At 37.8% G+C, this 17,402-nt stretch overlaps 1 protein-coding gene and 1 long non-coding RNA gene across 2 annotated transcripts; one reads left to right on the top strand and one right to left on the bottom strand.

Annotated features, from left to right (window-relative positions):
• The first annotated feature begins 773 nt into the window (after positions 1-773).
• LOC307169108 lies at positions 774-3,151 on the top strand. Its single transcript, XR_013823041.1, has 2 exons — positions 774-1,035; positions 1,235-3,151. It is a non-coding gene; the product is annotated as an uncharacterized lncRNA (long non-coding RNA).
• tmem59l (transmembrane protein 59-like) lies at positions 3,039-16,489 on the bottom strand. Its single transcript, XM_079889533.1, has 8 exons — positions 16,181-16,489; positions 13,920-14,025; positions 11,695-11,789; positions 11,457-11,609; positions 5,127-5,235; positions 4,804-4,918; positions 4,014-4,131; positions 3,039-3,792 (listed from the first exon to the last, which is right to left on the bottom strand). Exons 1-8 carry the CDS (start codon positions 16,343-16,345, stop codon positions 3,634-3,636), a joined length of 1,020 nt encoding a protein of 339 aa, XP_079745659.1. The 5' UTR covers positions 16,346-16,489; the 3' UTR covers positions 3,039-3,633.
• Between the last annotated feature and the right edge of the window lie 913 nt (positions 16,490-17,402).

Here is a 17,402-nt window from a genome sequence, read left to right as displayed (position 1 = left end):
GCCCTCTCCACTTTTTGAAAAAATGCACATGCGCAACACCCTACCTGCTCCCGAGAGGGAACGCCTATTAAACGTATGCACGAGCTAATCATAGCTTACATTAACTTTTACTAGCAGTCATTTTAAATGGATTTCTCCAAATAGCATGCCAAACTTTATCTGTCAAGTAGAAACTTCGCGACTGAGGCATCAGTGGGAAGCCCAGCCTGTGTTTTGAGCGCACGCCATCGTGTGAATCGTGTGCACGAGCACGTACGACGGCCTTACGTAAACATATCACCAGAATAGGACCAATAGTCTTGATGATCCACCCGGAAAAAGAAAATCCTCCGCTATACCTTTAATGACTTTAGTGAGGGAAAGAACGGCAATGAAGCATGAAGCATTGCGAACTGCATAATCGAATTAAAAACGATGGAGACATATATATACAAATATATGCTAATATCTAGGTAGGCCTAGGCTATATACAAATATTTAAGTATTTTGAGACCATAGGGAGATCGACTCGATTACGTCATTTGCGGTGTTTCATGGGAGTGGGCGGAGCTAAAGAGCTCTTTTGGCGTTTAACTTTTTTCGACTCTCTGATTGGTGGAATTTTCTGTACAGTAATGTAGTTTCTCACCACGAAATCAGCTTTTCAACACGATTACTTTAAAATAAAATAACTTGAAATAATGCAGGATGACACAGAATAACGAATTCATTTGGAAAGCAGCTACACTTCATTTCTATTCCAATGAATAAATTGAGTCTACAAGTTTGTAACGACATAAGTTTCATTTTTTGGGTGAACTTTCCCTTTAAATATGTACTCAACAGAAAGGAAAAGACCATGCATTGACTTGCATCCATGTTCTAAACAAAAAGAACGGATCGTATATGATACCCGCTCTCTACAATTCTTGATTCTGATTGGGCACTCCAAATATTCGCTGTCGTCCATGACAACGTATATCAGCGCAAAGTCGGCGCTATCACGCGGACTCGACTCGCGCAATTATCGTGTATCGATTTTTATTCTTTGTGGAGGTAAGATTATAATATTTAAATTCAATTCAACATGTAATGTCAGAGTATTTAATTATGATGTCAGTAGCCGTGTAATAAATGGCATAAAGTGCCGTCAGCTAGTCATTAACGCAAAATAAACATCAACAGTAATTTCTCCGCGATATACCTCACTTACCATATAATGTACTTTTTCATATCTGTTGTATTTCATCATCAGTACACAGACGACTTGTATTAAGTGGATGAGGATCCATAGCGCCAGGTGGGAAACGTTCTTTCACAGCCGATGGGCACAAGAAGTGTGTGTGTGAGACAGGGTGTTAAATCTGAAGGAAGTTATTTTTGAAGAACAGTCTGCTGGACATCTCGCTGACCTTCACAGGTTTGCACCTGCTTCACAGCACAGGTGGTTTGGTTTTGAAAAATACCTGCAAAAGGTAAGAGATGCAGTAGCTTTTTGTGCTGTAAAAGTCATAAACTTCGGAGAAGCAGAGTCGTAATGTGTCATAAATGGGGGTTGACACTATATACATTATGCCGGGGTGAAATTGAGGGGATACAACCAGTGATTAATTTAAAATACATCTGTGTGCATGTAATAAGGAACCCCCAGGCGTCTACACTAATCTCTATGTGAAAGTGCGCTCTCTAGTGACCGTAGTGGGAATGTACACTTTTGATCCACAGCCATTAATTTTGAAGTAACCTCTAGCTCTCTAGCGCCCCCGTGTGGTGTAACATGTGTAATTACAATTAAATTTCACTGTAAAAGTGCAGATGAGTTGAATGAATGACAGTATCAGGTTGCAGTGGATTGGGAAACACTTTTTCTTGCTATACGTAGTCACTAAAATTGTTATAATTACGTTATCTAATATCACCTGGCCTATAATAACATGCATATAGTACTATATTTCCACAACGAAACTAGATTTTCATCTAAGATGTATGATGAAACATTTAGTTAAACTTAAGCTTTGGTTTAAGTTATTTTAATATTGTCAATTTATTTGAGATCAATTTGAACAGGATCTTGACCCACACCAGATTAATTACAACATGAAAACACTTTATTTGTCCAATATTATGGCGTATCGTATGGGAAACTGTTCAAAAGAGAGAAAAAGATATTACTGACTTGTATTTCATACAGTAACGATGAACCAGTAGATATTAAATGGCTTATTAAGGTATCGCACCTCTTGACTTAGTAATCTATGGTCATAATTACAATGCCTACTGAACATTAAGCAAAAACACAAAGATCACACAAGCATACAGCAGTTTGTTTCCAAAATAGATGGGACGATATATTCAATGTCTCATAGCGTACTAGCATGCACTGTGGCTGGGCATAAATGGGGAAAAATAGCAGCACAAGACAAATAGTGCCATGAAAACTCCTCAATTCTACAGCCTACTTTACAAAAGATATTTGTCAAAGCCTGGTGTTATTCATTCAAAACCCCGCCCCCAACTCCACCCCCCACCGGTTTTCCCAATAGGCCAGGCAGAGATGGAGAATGTAAGGGGAAAGTCATTGGAATAATACAATTCACATTCGGTCTGAAAAGCAAGCGTTTTTTCTCTCTACAACAGTTTACATTGGGAATAAATTTACAATTACGCATCATAAAATCCATGAGCTAAACGAGAGATGAAAGACTACAGGCGTTATAAGCTGTTGCTTTAAGCTTTGAATAAATACATAAATAAATAAATACACATCATGCTTTTTTGACATGAATGCGAGTAGTTTAGTCAGGCTTAGTATGGATGCATAACTATGCAAATGATAATCGCCCTCAAAATACCTGCCTGCGTACAAAATATCCCGTTTTTTTATTTACCTGTACAATTGAACAAAATCCTAATTTAACTCTTCAAATTACAGGCATTCACAATCTGTAAAGTAAATTAAGAGTCCTTGTCAGTTTGATTACATACCAGTTCAAAGGACGCATTCATGTTTTGTAAACATCGTTACGAAACCAGATCATTCGCTAATTGGCTGCATTCGATTTTTCTTTTGCTCGTTTCACATGAAAATGAGAATCTACGAGTGCGACTCTCCAACGGATCACCTTCAAAGCTTCTCTTCCCGTTTAAATGCTGCGCTAATTAATAACAGGGACTGGCGCTTTGAAAGTGTTCATCGCTGAACTAAATGTTCATCGGAGTATCTAAACGCTTGGCCGAAGCTTGACAAATAACCCTGCTCTTCTTTTGAGGTTCTGGCATAATCTAGCATCTGAGCCCCCTGTGTTTATACAGTGCGTTTTTCAAGAATTTCATAAGAACGTATCACAACAGCAATAAGAAACTTGCTGCGAAGTTGTTTGTGAGCTCAAACATTACTAGTGTATGTATATATTAGTCAACAATGCGTTAGTACATTATGTGAACAAGCACCTATACTACGATTCCATGAGGTTTTGAGAATTCAGTGAGGAGACTAGTATTCAGACAGGACGTACGTCGTAAACGATATAATAAATGGCGTCATGCATTTTTTTTTTTTTTAGAAAAACAATGCAACTTTCCCTTAAATTGCGAGAAATAGCTCTGGAGAGGAGTTAAACCCTAGTCTTCAAAGTATCGACCTCTTCTGTGCTTTTAAAGAGATGTTTTGCTGAGGTCGACCTTGACCGGGAGCGGCCCCGCCTCCTTGATCTCCTCCGATTGGCCGATTGTCATCGCGATCACTGGCGTCAAGTGGTAGGGGTTCACCTTCTGGGTGTCATCCATGAACTCTTTATCTCCATTGATGCTAAGCTGGAAGTATAACATTGATTATTCACATTTAATATTTGTATTCAAAACATACATTAAAGTACTTTATAGTAGCCACACTCTTGAAGGAGTTCCCATGTGTGCTGGATACTTGTTGGCTGCTTTTCTTTCACTATTTGCTCCAACTTTTCTATTTAAAGAAATGCTCTCACATCAGCTGCCTTATATTTTACTGGTAGTGTGTTTGATGAATGAACAGGTACCTGAGTCTTGATGTGCTGCTCGGGTGCCGTGACAAGACTGGCACAGCTCAGCCACAGCATCACCATGATGGACAGGAAGAGGCACGCGGCTAAAATCCAACGCGGCAGTCCTGAGCGCCTAGGGGGCAGAAAGGGTAAGAAGTTACACACTGATGTATAGATCCGTTAAGACATTACAACAACAAAAAGCTCAAATCATGTTAAAAAAATCAGTTTAAAAGTGTATCAAGGATTTTTTTATATACTAAAAAGTATATATATATATATATATATATATATATATATATATATATATATATATAGAAATATATCAATTTAAATATGTAAATAAATGTATTTACATATTTTTAACTTATATAGATACACAAACATACACATACATTCATACATATATGTGTGTGTATATAAAATGTAATTATTAATGATTTAATTATATAAATTGCATTTATAAAAGTATATAAATGAAAAATATACATACACAAAGTATATTTATATATTATATAAAAAAAAGTTTATATATGAATATATATTTTGTACAAATTAATTATATATGTATACAATATAAATAATCTGTGTAAAATACATTAAAATATATAAATTAAATGTAAAAATAATGTACATTTAAAATATACATATACATACTTTTAATACATACAATAATGATAATATATGTATATATATACACACACACACACAACATATAAACATTATTAAAACATTTTACTGTGACATAACCAAGCTATTACCAAAATGCATCTGCTGGATTGATAAAAGCCCCTCTGACACCCACCTTGACATGCAGCCCAGGAAGTCGTGCTCAGCAGCTGGATCCTCGACATGTTGGCTGACATGCTTTCCTTTCACCCCAGGTTTTGCCGCATTCCTCTCCCCATGTGACCTCCCACCTGGAAGGATGCAGAGGCAGCACTTTCAGCATGCGGACATTGATTTTATGACCCTCAAGCTCCGGACAAACTACAGCGGCGCTGCACAGGATGTGTCGCAAACGACAGTCAAAGCTCAAGCTCTGGTCCTTGGCTCCGCTTAAATGAGCTTTCAGAGGAAAAAGGAAAGCTGTCAGCAGCCTTCTGGGGTGAAAGCGGTCACTCTTACCAGTGTGTGGCCGCTGTGTGTGGGAGTTGACTTGGGGCCAGGGTTTGTCAACCACGTTGGAGCGCGGGGCTTGTAACTCAGGCAAGGAGTACTCGATCTCTGGCTGGCTCTGGGAGAATCAACAAACACACTGTCAAGGGCAGGAAACGGTATTATGGGATTTACTCAGCAGAAAGGCTTCTGAATGAAACGGTTGGGTTTGGGACCGTTTTGTTGTGGTGAGGTTTTCAACACAATCATGCACAGGCTGGCAAAGCAGTAAAAAAAAAAGACAAACATACAGATGATGAATAGCACGGTTAAATGTGATGATGTAGAGGGCACGTTTCAAAAACTGCTAGTGTAGCTCCTGCATGTGCCTGTATCATGTGGACAGCTAGAATTGGCAAAAATAGATTCCCAAAAGGCAAACTTTGAAAAAAGAAAGACCTGACATTTTATGGAACTGGGTGGTTCCCGTTTATATGGTTTAACTGCAACCACTTAAATAAATTATATTAAATAAATATAATTTACTTGGTTTCCTTTTTTGTTTGCGTTGCACTTGGTAGCCCCGTCCACAGTGGAATCTGATTGGTCCAATCCTGCTCAACATATAATGCCTCTGAATATCACGGAATATGGTTGTGTCATTTGCACATAATTTGTACTTTCAGAGACAAACTACTTCCCACTTGACTGTTGTCACGTTGCACCTGGTAAGAACTTGGTGAAAGAAGGTCAAGTCGACATTCTGGGTTTGCTTGATGCCATCAAGAGTCTTTAAAAGCTGTTCTCAGCTGCTTCCAGTTCGAGAAACCACGCTGGAGCACCACGTCAACGAAATCTCTCTTTCCACCGTCAATTACATGGCTGCCTGGCGGCGCTAAACCATGCTGGTCAAACCGAGCACTAGACGGCAACTCTGACGAGAGCGAGGGGACAGCTTGACTTGAATAAGAGCTTTTAAGAGGCCACTTTCAAACATGATCCCAAAGATGTGGATTTGAAATCTGTCTCAGTCTACGACTGGACGTGTTCCTTTCCGCCCCTCCATCTCGCCCTGTATGTGTAAATTAGCACATGTTCTTTTAAGACTATGTTTCTTTAGTAGCCCCTTGAGATCCTATTAAAGAGAGATTTTTGCTCTCTTCCACTGAATTCTTCTAAAACGGGCTCAGCAGAGCGGACCTCTGAGATAACCTCTCCAGGGAGGCTCATATGAATCTCCAAAATTACCACAGAGAGGGAAACACTTGATTTTTCATGTCAGAGTCGCGGTAGACGTGAGGAACTCTTTGGAGTGTCATGTTATTTCTATAGTCTAATAGTCTTTAACTGGAGGCAGAAGGGGTACATTGGAATTGTACTTTTTACATATGTATAAAATGACTGGTGTGTCCAATCCTAATTTCTAAAGATTAAAGGAATAGTTCAGACAAAATGGAAATCTTGTCATCATTTACTCACCCTCATGCTGTACTAAAGCCATATGACTTTCTTTTGTGGGGAGAAAATCTGAAATCTGTTTTCTGTATTCTTTTTTACGCAATTACAGTGAATTACAGGAATTATAGGGAATGAAGCATTCAGGCTTCAAAAGGGTAAAAGTATCATAAAATCCCCATATGACTTGAGCACTATATTGATTTCGAGAACTGAATTAGTCAGATTAATGAATAAATCATTCAAGGGCGTGCTTCCAGTACAATGACATGGCTTGCTGTTTAACAACCATAGTAGTTGCATTGTTGGAGAAATTAAATAAGCTTTGTAGTAACTTTGTCACACATCTGTTTAAACCATGTTGCATATTTTGCTTAAGAGCTAAACCACCTCATATAATGGTAATGGACGCACAATATATCTGCCACCATATCGGTATCGGCCACGATAAGAAAACTTGGCCGATGTATTATAGCTGATAAATAATGGATTATTTCCTTCAGCTGAGACACTTCAGATGCGCACTGTTCGCCATGATGGTTTTGAATTACTTGAAATATGATTGCAATCACTTCAAAATCAGGCTCTCAGAAATTATATAAAAATTTGGATTTAGATTTATCGGCCAATGTATTGGTTATCGGCTTTCAAATATTAAAGAATGATTGGTTATCGATATCGCCCAAATGTTCGTATTGGTGCATCCCTACCTCAATTTAACAAGAAACGGCTTCTAACCACAAGTCGAGAGCTTTTCGGTGTTCGTTGGAACTATGGTTTTGGAAATCAGTATCAGAATTTGTGATCATAGTTGGCTAACATCGCTTTTGGGAAACGTTCCCAAGATTGGTTTTGTGAACAGGATCAACCAATTCACTGAAAAGATTACGGGCTCCAAAAGAATTGTTTTATACACTCATGTGTAAATAATAATGTCTTTGACATTATTCCACAGAGGAAAGAACGTCATTTGGATTTTTAACAACATGAAGGTGAGTACTGAATTTTTATATGTATGGCGAACTAATTCTTTACATAAACAGACATGAAGTCATGAAATGCAACATAGTATGGGCAATTTATCTCTGCAAAAAGCTTGAGTCTCGCAGTTGCGTTAATTGAAAGGGATGCTGTCAAAACTATTGAATCCAGATGTCCGCAAGGGATGAGAATCAAAGGGGGAAAAATGAACATCTGAGGAAGTTAATGTTGACTGGCCACAGACCAATGGAATCTTGCCATTAGTGAAAGCGGTCTGATGTGCATCTGTCACGCATTACCGCAGAACTCGCCATAGGTGATCAATGCAGCTTACGAGACTGCCAAGAAGACGAGGCAGAGATTGTTGACTTCATAGTAAACAATCCCATTTCCCTTATTAGGAATTTGCTTGCTTTCTCCAAACTTGTCTTTTCGCATGTAGCGGCCGTCCACACTGAACTAGCACAGAATTTAAACAAAATGGCCGACCTCCGTCCAAACAAAAATCCATTGCACCAATCAGTGGCTATTCGGCGAACGAGTCGTGTTTACCCTTCAGCTCAGAGGAAATAGTCTGATTCCTGTTGATTACCTCATCAAAACCCTGGACAGAACGGACAAACATTAAGCCCAGACTGCAGTATAACCAATGTCAAATGTCGGCCTGATACTGATGTGAATCTAGGCTGCAGATCATAGTGTAGATCTGAGGAATTTAATACAAATGCTAATATCTGGGTTACATTAAGATAAAGTTGGTGGGACAATCTGTAAATGTTAAAATACGTTTCAATACTAGCCACAAAACGTAAAAAAATTTTTTTTCTATAAAGTTCATTAAGTTTGACTTATTAGTTTTACTTTTCATACAAGTTTTACCCTAAAATGACTAATTCTTCGATTAAAACTTGTGTATTATTTGAGCTGCATTTTTAATGTAAGTGCTTTAAAAAAATTATAAGCTTCACATTTTCTGCTTTTAAATATTCTACAAACTAGCTCCATTCACTTCCATCGTAAGTGCCTCAATATAACCTCAATTGTTGCTTTTTTCAAAGAAAAAGAAAAAGGAAGAGAGAGAAATTCTGTTGATTGAGCTTAACTTGTACAGAATTCCTTTAAGAAGCTGTCCAAAAAATAGCATAGTGCTACTCCAATTCGCAAACACATTGCCTGTTCTTGAATAGTTCAGAATAAATGTGGCTAAAAATACTGGTTATGGTTTTATTTGGCTGTTGATGTATTCTTGCAAATGTTCAAATGAAAACTATTCAACCATAACAGATATTCCGAAAAGTTCCAGAGAAGTCACGGAGCGCTGGAAGAACTTCCACCGGAGAACCTCAGACATCAAATCAAAGAGCCGAATAAGCAGTTTCATATAGAATTTTACATTTGGTTTATACCAATGCTTTTACTAGTGATTGGAATTTTTTCAAACGAAATGTGTGTAGTGCTGTGGGAAGCACTTGGGGAAGCTCTTTCTGAAGTCCAAGAATTCCCTCCAGACCTCTCTTCGAAGATACGTTTTATTAGTTCCTCCCAAAAATCAAACAGATTATAACATAAATCTCAACTTTCAAAATCCAGCACACCCAAAGTTCTGTTTTCATGCCGTGCTATTTATATTCCAGTTGTGCGGTGGTTCACGTAACTGTGAAAACGGCATCATCCGGGCCAAATGCACACCACAGCAGGTCTGTTGAAAAACAATCTGTTTTCATTTCTCTGTTTAGACGCCCGAGGCAAAAAGCCCATCATTAGTGCTCCACTTCCTCCAGAAATTGAGTCTCCCTATTTCTACAAAGTTCTAATTCCATATCATATCAAATCAAATCAGTTCATTTATAAAGCACCTTAAAAAACACAGTAAAATACAAGGAAAGAAATAATACAATATAAAAATGAAAAATGATAATAATATAAACATCAAATCAAAGCCTAACAGTCCTTATAAAGAAGCAAAGTCCTCATCAAACAAATCTTAAGACGAGTTTTAGACATGTTTACAGAGGTGGAGGATCTGATAAACATTGGTAACCCATTCCTTAACTTAGGAGCAGCGACTGAGAAAGCGTGACCGAGGAATTTCAAGGAGCAGCTGATTTTGGATCTCTGTGAGCAACTAAAATGTATAAGCTCAGAAACACATTTTGGTGCCAGTCCATGCAGAGCTTTAAAAGTATACAAAAGTACCTTGTACTTTATTCTAAAATGGACTGGTAGCCCGTGTAATGAGGCCAGGGTAGGGGATATATGATCCCTCTTTTTTGTGTTTGTCAGCAACCTTGCTGCCGCATTTTGTACTCTCTGAAGACGTGACAGAGAAGACTGACTCGCACCCAGATACAGAACATTGCAGTAATCGAGACGTGGAGAAATAAAAGCATGATATGCTTGATTTAAAGGATTTGGTAGCTACCGCTACCGCTTAAACCTTGGGTTTTCACCCTCTGTGCAATCTCTGGCCCGTGTCAGTCCTTCACTTGGGCTGGCCATCTTCCAGCTGACCGCTAAATACAGGCCAGGCCTGCCGCGGGACGGCTGTGGAGGTTTTCTCTCGCCTCTTCTCCTGTCACGGCCGTTAAATGCACAATCATCAAGGCTGCGACTAAACTGAAAAAGCTTTGTCTTTTTCAGAACAAAAATTTGTTTTAAGTGAAGCTTAGCGATTTTTTTGAAGAACTAATCATTTTGAGGTTGTCTAATGATTGTAGTTGGTTTAGAAACAGCAGGAAACTCACAAAAACATGCTAGGCTATGGATAAAGTTGGATGACCTCCAGGGAGAATAAGGTTTCTGATTAAACATCTTTGAAGAACCAGTCCCCTGCGCTCATATGATCCCAATACTGCACTAATGTGACCGCAACCTTTGTAAAACATACCAGATCTTGAAACCAAGAGCATATGAGAGTCACTAGAGGAATCTTCTACACCAGTGGTTCTCAACTGGAGGGCTGCAACCCAAAATGGGTCACAGGTTTGATCTGGTAGGAAAAAACAATGCTAAATGCAAATAATAAAACTCAAAACATTTGAAATGGAGCAGAAAATGCTTCCCAGCTATTCTGTTGCGGATATCACAAGTTTTGTGAACGCCAAGAGCATGAAACCCTTGAAATTCAAAGACATTTAGAAAGCATTAGAAAGAATTGGGTCTATGTATGTCAGGTTAATAATTAAACATTGACTAATTAATGTGTTTTAAATATTATGAAATAGTTTAATTAGTAGTAGTATTAATACTTAGTATATATATAGTACATAGTAGTAATACATTGCAGGATTACGTTTCATTAAGTGACATTAAATATTTTAAGTTTCAATAAATATGCATTATTATAATATTTTCTAATTAATTATTAATACAATTGTTGAATAAATATCTGCTTTCATCAAAACTTTCAAAATTTCATCAAAATTAAAATATTATTTCTCAGTTTTTGCAAAGTTGCAAATTTATTTATCATAATTTATCTTAAACTCATAAAAATATAGATTATTTTAAAGCAATACCAAATTTACCTTTTTATTTTTATTTTGAGGTGTAAACTGCAGTGTTGTTATTGTTAACTAAAACGAATACTATTAAAAAATAATTTTTTGTTAACTGAAATCAAATCAAATAGAAATATTAGAAACAAACTTGAATGAAAATTAGAAGTGGTGCATTGGCAACTAACTGAAACAAGTTTAAGTGCTAAAAGGCATTTCTAAGTACTTAATTTAAATAAAAAACTAGTATGTAGACTATGTAAAAAATACTAATAATAAATGTAAATTTTCTATTTTCAGGAAATTTTTGTTGAATTGTGTTAAATAAACAATAGAGTCCAATATACAATCTTGGCCCATTAGCAAAACCAGTTGAGAACCACATCATCAAGTCTACTCAGAAGAGCAGAGACGCCGATGGACTAACCTGGAACACAACGACCTTCCCATCATCAGCCTGCAGGTAGAAGGTCCAGGTGGAAGAAATGAAGCTCTGGGCGGAACTGACGATGTCATTGCACCAGCTGGACACGGCATCCATCACAGAGATGGGCTTGGGCCGGTTGGTCAGAGCCTTGAGCTGCGGAGATCAAGCCGAGTGAGCAATTTGATAGAGATGTCAAAACATCAGCGCGATCCCAAAAGGAAACAACCGAGAGTCTTACCTTTCTCCGTTTGATCTCCGGCTCAGCGGGTTGGCTGGCACACCCTGTGCTGCACGCCTCCTGCTCCAGCAGTTTACTGTAGGCCTCCTGGCATGCTGCGCGCACACACACACACACACACACACAAACGATACCTGTCAGCCGGCTCCATCTCCATTCAACCCTCCCCACGGTCAAGCAGTCATCAATATCAACAAACATCTGAGCAAAAGCCGCCCGCTCCAGAAAGCACAGGATTGATTTTTAATAAAACACCTTCCCTCATGCCTAGCAGCTTCCCACAGACAGCTCTGTTTGCCACTAGCACACAATACCATCTCCAGATAAAAATGAGTGCTATCAGCCTGTCTGCACACTCTATAGTATATGTCCTTGGGCTATGCAGCGCTTCATTCCCGAACATTAGCCGTGTCAAATGTTCATGAACGCATTTAAAACGATTCAATTTAGTACTAGCATATAGCAGTCTGATAGAGTTCAATTCCTCCAGTGAGGTTTGAACTTATAAGCACTGGAAACTCAATTATGACATGCGTTCAAGAGATTTCAGTCAGAAAATTAGACTTAAGGTGCATTGTTTGGTGAATTTTTGCCATTTCAATATGAATCCCCACTATCAGGAACTTTGAGTTAGGGCGAAAAATTTCCCCATGCAGATTTCACGACTGGATCAAGTTGGTCATTCGAATTTGCCACGTTGACCAATAGAAAACTGCTTGGTTTGAAAGTGACTTCTGTCGCTGTGCGAGTTGTGGTTCGTTACTGACAATAGACAATGTACCTTTTTTGTCTGCGAACTTTCGCTAATGTGATCTCGCCTTTAAGCAGCATTTAAGTCCTCCAGGGAAGGTTGGAGATTTCGGTCAGAAAAATTTAACTTAAAGGGTTAGTTCACCCAAAAATGAAAAGAATCTCATAATTTACTCACCCAAGCCATCCTAGGTGTATATGATTTTCTTCTTACAGCCTAAACACATTAGGAGTTATATCAAAAAATATCCTGGTTCTTCCAAGCTTCATAATGGGAGTGAATAGTAACTGAGATTTTGAAGACCATAAAAGTGCATCCATCCATGATAAAAGTAATCCAGATGGCTCCAGGGGGTTAATAAAGGCCTTCTGAAGAGAAGCGATGTGTTTTTGTACAAAAAATATCCATATTTATAACTTTATAAACTATAATGACTGGCTCCTGTTAACGGCCGTACACGAGTCGAGTTCCGGCCGAAGAGTGACCTCTGACCCGACGGATAATGTATTTCAAAACACGGAAGCGCAGAGGATAGTGCAAAACAAAAGTCTAAAGCGAGAAGAGAAACGCCAGAGGAGCTTTAGTTTGTTGGTTTGTTGTTTGAACCGCGAGAGGCGTCAAAGCTTTCGCTACTCCTACATCATCCGCCAGAACTCAACTCTCCTGGCGGACGTTACCAAAACTATTGATTACAGTTTATAAAAGTTATAATTATGGATATTTTTCTTACAACAACACATCATTTTGCTTTAGAAGACCTTTATTAACCCCCTAGAGTCGTATGGATTACTTTTATGATGGATGGATGCACTGTTTTGGGCTTCAAAATCTCAGCTACTATTCACTTCCATTATAAAGCTTGGAAGAGCCAGTATTTTTTTTTTTCCATATTGTGTTCGGCTGAAAGAAGAAAGTCATATACACCTAGGATGGCTTGGGGGGTGAGTACATTTTGGGATAATTTTTGGGTTAACTAACCCTTTAAGGTGGTTCATACATTGCTACACTATTGACAATAGACCTTTTTTTAATTGCAAAATTTCACTAATGTGATTACATCTTTAAATAGGTCATTTGAAGCTAAAGGTTATTTGAAATAGTTAGCTACCGTACAAGCTGCTAACAAAAAGCTGAAGTTAGGCTACTTATAAATGAATAAAATAACTATTCAATGATGTAATTTATAAGTTAAGCATGGTCATATTTTTGCTAGCACAAAATGAATGATTGAATAAATGAATCTCAATTAGAGTGACAATATCAAACTTGCACAAGTAAATTTATATAAATACAACATAAAATGTACATAACTGAGTCCAAATCATAGTGCAGAGAGTTGAGTCAGTAAATCATTTGTTTTTAAATCTAACTGTCAAAACAAACCAATTCACAACCTGAACGTTCCAACGCTGTAGTTAAAGTTAATATCGTTGCTATTCAGCTACTTCCCAAAACTGATCAAAATATGTCGTACCTCCCTGGCACTCTTCCTTGCTGGTATTGATGCCTGTATTTCCATTCACAAACTGGCAGATGGAGTAGAGCCGACAGCCACGGTGACAGGCATTCATGATGGAGTCCTGTAGGGACAAGGTAAAAGCTTCATTCAGAATGAATCCTTTTGTACAGTAACATATGTAATTCCAAGAATCGCTTTAATTGATGTTCGGATGTTTTTATCCACAGGGACGTTGTAGATATATGGAGGTGCTGTCAAAGACCTTTTATGCAAAATCCATCTTGAGATTCTCAAAATCATTATGCAAGATGTGACATGCCAACGATTTTCTGAATAGCACGTCAGAATGGAGGATTGATTGTGGGTGGCGATAGCAGAGCGCTGAATAATAATACATTTTATATATATATATATATATATATATATATATATATATATATATATATATATATATATATATATATATATATATATATACACAACACACACACACACACACTATATCGCACAGTTGATGCTAACTGCTGAGGTGAATGCAAGGTATGGATTTTAATTAATCTTTGTGACTCAAATATTTGAATCCGTTCTCTAAAGGAGGTTGGTTCACTGATTCGTTCAGTGAATCTTTTTACAAGTTGCACTGATTTGTAGCATGAGCGAGTCCTCGAAACATTCAAAGTGATTCATTAAAAAACAGTGAGACACTCCTGAAAGAGAGTGATTTATTCACTTCGAAGACTTTCATAAATAAACAAACAAACAAACGAATATGGGTGCGAAGCTTCTTCGTTTCTATTTTTCCGAACTGCCAGACGAATGAATCTTATGTGCCGGATCTTTTTAGTGAATCAAAAACATACAGCATGACCACTGTAGTCTGAGGAGCTGTTTACACGACAGTTTTCAACTAAAAATGCAAAACGTTTTATGCGATTTGGCCGTTCATTTACACGACAAAAGCGTGTTGGTGGCCTGAAAATGCAAACTTTTAAAAACGCGATTAAAAGTTCAAGATTTTGAAAACGATACAGTTATCGCCTCTGTGTAAACTACAAAAACACGAATTTGTGAAAACGGTGACGTGATGTGCATTACGTGTTCAATCTATAGCCGCGTAGTGTTTCTTTACAAAGTGACATCGCCAACTACTGGCCTGGAGGCATAATACAGCATTTTTAGTCGTTTTCGCGGATCCATGTGTACCGTGATCGTTTTGACAACGTTGTCATCAGTAAGCGAAAAAAACAAAATAAAAGCACATCGTTGCCGTGTAAACGTACCCATTTTTTAACTAATTATCCTCAAGAGCCATTTCTTTTTAGTAAATCCAAAAAGACTTCTGAATCAGTTGGAACAGTTATTGAATTGCAAGTGTCATCAATGGGATTTTATGAAAATGAATGAATGAAAGTTAAATTTCCATTTTTAAAGTCATTCAAAGTCTATTTGACACACCTTTTCCAATATTATTTGTTATATCTGTTCTGTTGATATCTGAAATTATCTCATTGCTTTTTAAGGCAGTAAAAGCAACTTGAGTTGAAAAGAATTAGAATCGTTCACATCCTTTCTCATCCCTTCAAAGGAACCTCCACTAGTGCAAAGTGATGCAGGCTGCAGGGAAAACAAGGATTCCATCTCAGTTTCTGAATATTCAAATCTAGACGATTGCAGGCATGACGACGCACACGGATATCGAGCAAATATCAACCCACGTCTTTACATAAGGCTTTACGGGCCATCATCAAACAATGGACTGAATGGAGATGTGCTTCGGCGAGAATTCTATTGCCGCGTTCCGTTTGGCGCATTTAATGCTTGTTGCCGTTTAAAAACGCATCCGAATGACAGTTCCGGCCAGACGGCGCCTGTGTCTACATATTGACCGTTAAAATCCATGCGTCATAAAGCATCATTCTCGGCCTGTTGTGTTCGTGGTGGATACAAAGTAACGTTTCCATGCGGTGCCAAAAACTAGGACACAGAAATCCATGAATCGATTAAGAATTGGCTCGGGGTGCTGCCAAATTATACTCCATTTTTGCGCAGTGTCTTTGCGCAGAACAGTTTTGTGTCAAAATGAAGGTTTGGTTTAGCCTAATCTCGCACGGTGCCTATAGTAATTTTCAATTGCAAAACGATTTTATTTATTCACATTTGCAAATGGCTGCGGCTCCGATAAACCACTAGTAAATGCAAAATAATATTAAATGTATTTTTTTTCCCACACAGGCCGTTAAAATAAACTGCTGAAGCATCTGGTACATGGCACTTACTTTGGCGGGGCTTTTGTTTTTGATGGACATCTGGCATTGCTTTTTGCAGTAATTGATATCGCCCAGTTGGTTGTCAAACAGATCAGATGATGCCGCCGCCAACGCCACCAGAATCAGAGAGGCGAGCGCGGGAACGCCGCGCACCCTGCCGCTGAACTGGAACATCTTTTATTCGCAGGATTCGGTGCACTGGCGCGTCTGCGGTCGGTTCGGAGCGTCTCGACCTGTCCCTGTCCCTGTCGTTGCTGCTGTTTCGGTTCGGGGCGGGCTCTATCAGCCTCGGAGATCTCGTGCCTTTGATGCGCCGTGTCGTCATTCCTCACATCATCACGCACGCGCTGCGCGTCTCCGTCCAATGCATTGCATTGCAGATCGGGAGTGGATAGACCGAATATAGCATAGAATATAGGGGAAAATATTTCTAGTTTTATTATTATTGTAAATAAAAGCAACCAAACAAATGTTTCATTTCTACCACATGAAATAATAAATTGCCATGAGCAAAGAAACTGAAATAATAATAAAACCACATGGAACAATATGAGGATTTAACTCCTTAAAATTGTATTTTAGATTATTTTTAGTATTAATAACACACACACACACACACACACACACACACACACACACACACACACACACATATATATATATATATATATATATATATATATAAATGACAAAATATTAAATTTTAACTTTTAATTATAATTGCCTGATAAAAAAAAGTTGTGTATGCTATTTGACTTGAGCTATGCAATATTCACTATAAAAAAGTTGCTGCCTTGAATTTTTAAGTACAATCAACTTGATATTTAAGTCATTTAAACTTAAATTACATTAAACTGACTTAAAAAATGAGTTTATAAAAAAGTTGAACATTTCTTAACTTATTAAAACATGTTTTGTCATAACTTATTTTTTAGTGTTTGTTGTTTCCCATCAGTTACAACTGTGACCAGGAATAAACACATACCCTAACTTTTCAATAATATATCCAATAAACATAATTCAGAAAATATGCATGAGTTAAAAAGCTCTAAAGTCTATACATATTAAAAAATTAAAATAGATTTATTGTTATGATAAATGAATGAATAATCTCTAAATTATAGCCTATTTGTTCATTTCCAAACTATTCAGCAATTACACAATTCATATTGAAGCAGCATGGGTGTGGATTTGCACTGTAAAAAAAAAACAGCCCATAATAGACAAAAAA

The sequence above is a fragment of the Squalius cephalus genome (assembly GCF_949319135.1).
Source record: "Squalius cephalus genome assembly, chromosome: 13".
In the NCBI taxonomy this organism is placed as follows: Eukaryota; Metazoa; Chordata; class Actinopteri; order Cypriniformes; family Leuciscidae; genus Squalius; species Squalius cephalus.
Note: the sequence above shows the minus strand (reverse complement) of the source record. Positions and strands in the feature narration are given on the sequence as shown.

Bases quoted from the DNA above. Each gene is read 5' to 3' on its own strand.
- tmem59l (XM_079889533.1), bottom strand. From the start codon at position 16,345: ATGTTCCAGTTCAGCGGCAGGGTGCGCGGCGTTCCCGCGCTCGCCTCT. The intron at 11,610-11,694 runs GTAAGACTCTCG...TGATCTCCGCAG, and splicing joins CGGAGATCAAACGGAGAAAG to CTCAAGGCTCTGACCAACCG. The intron at 4,919-5,126 runs GTAAGAGTGACC...GCATCCTTCCAG, and splicing joins CACACAGCGGCCACACACTG to GTGGGAGGTCACATGGGGAG.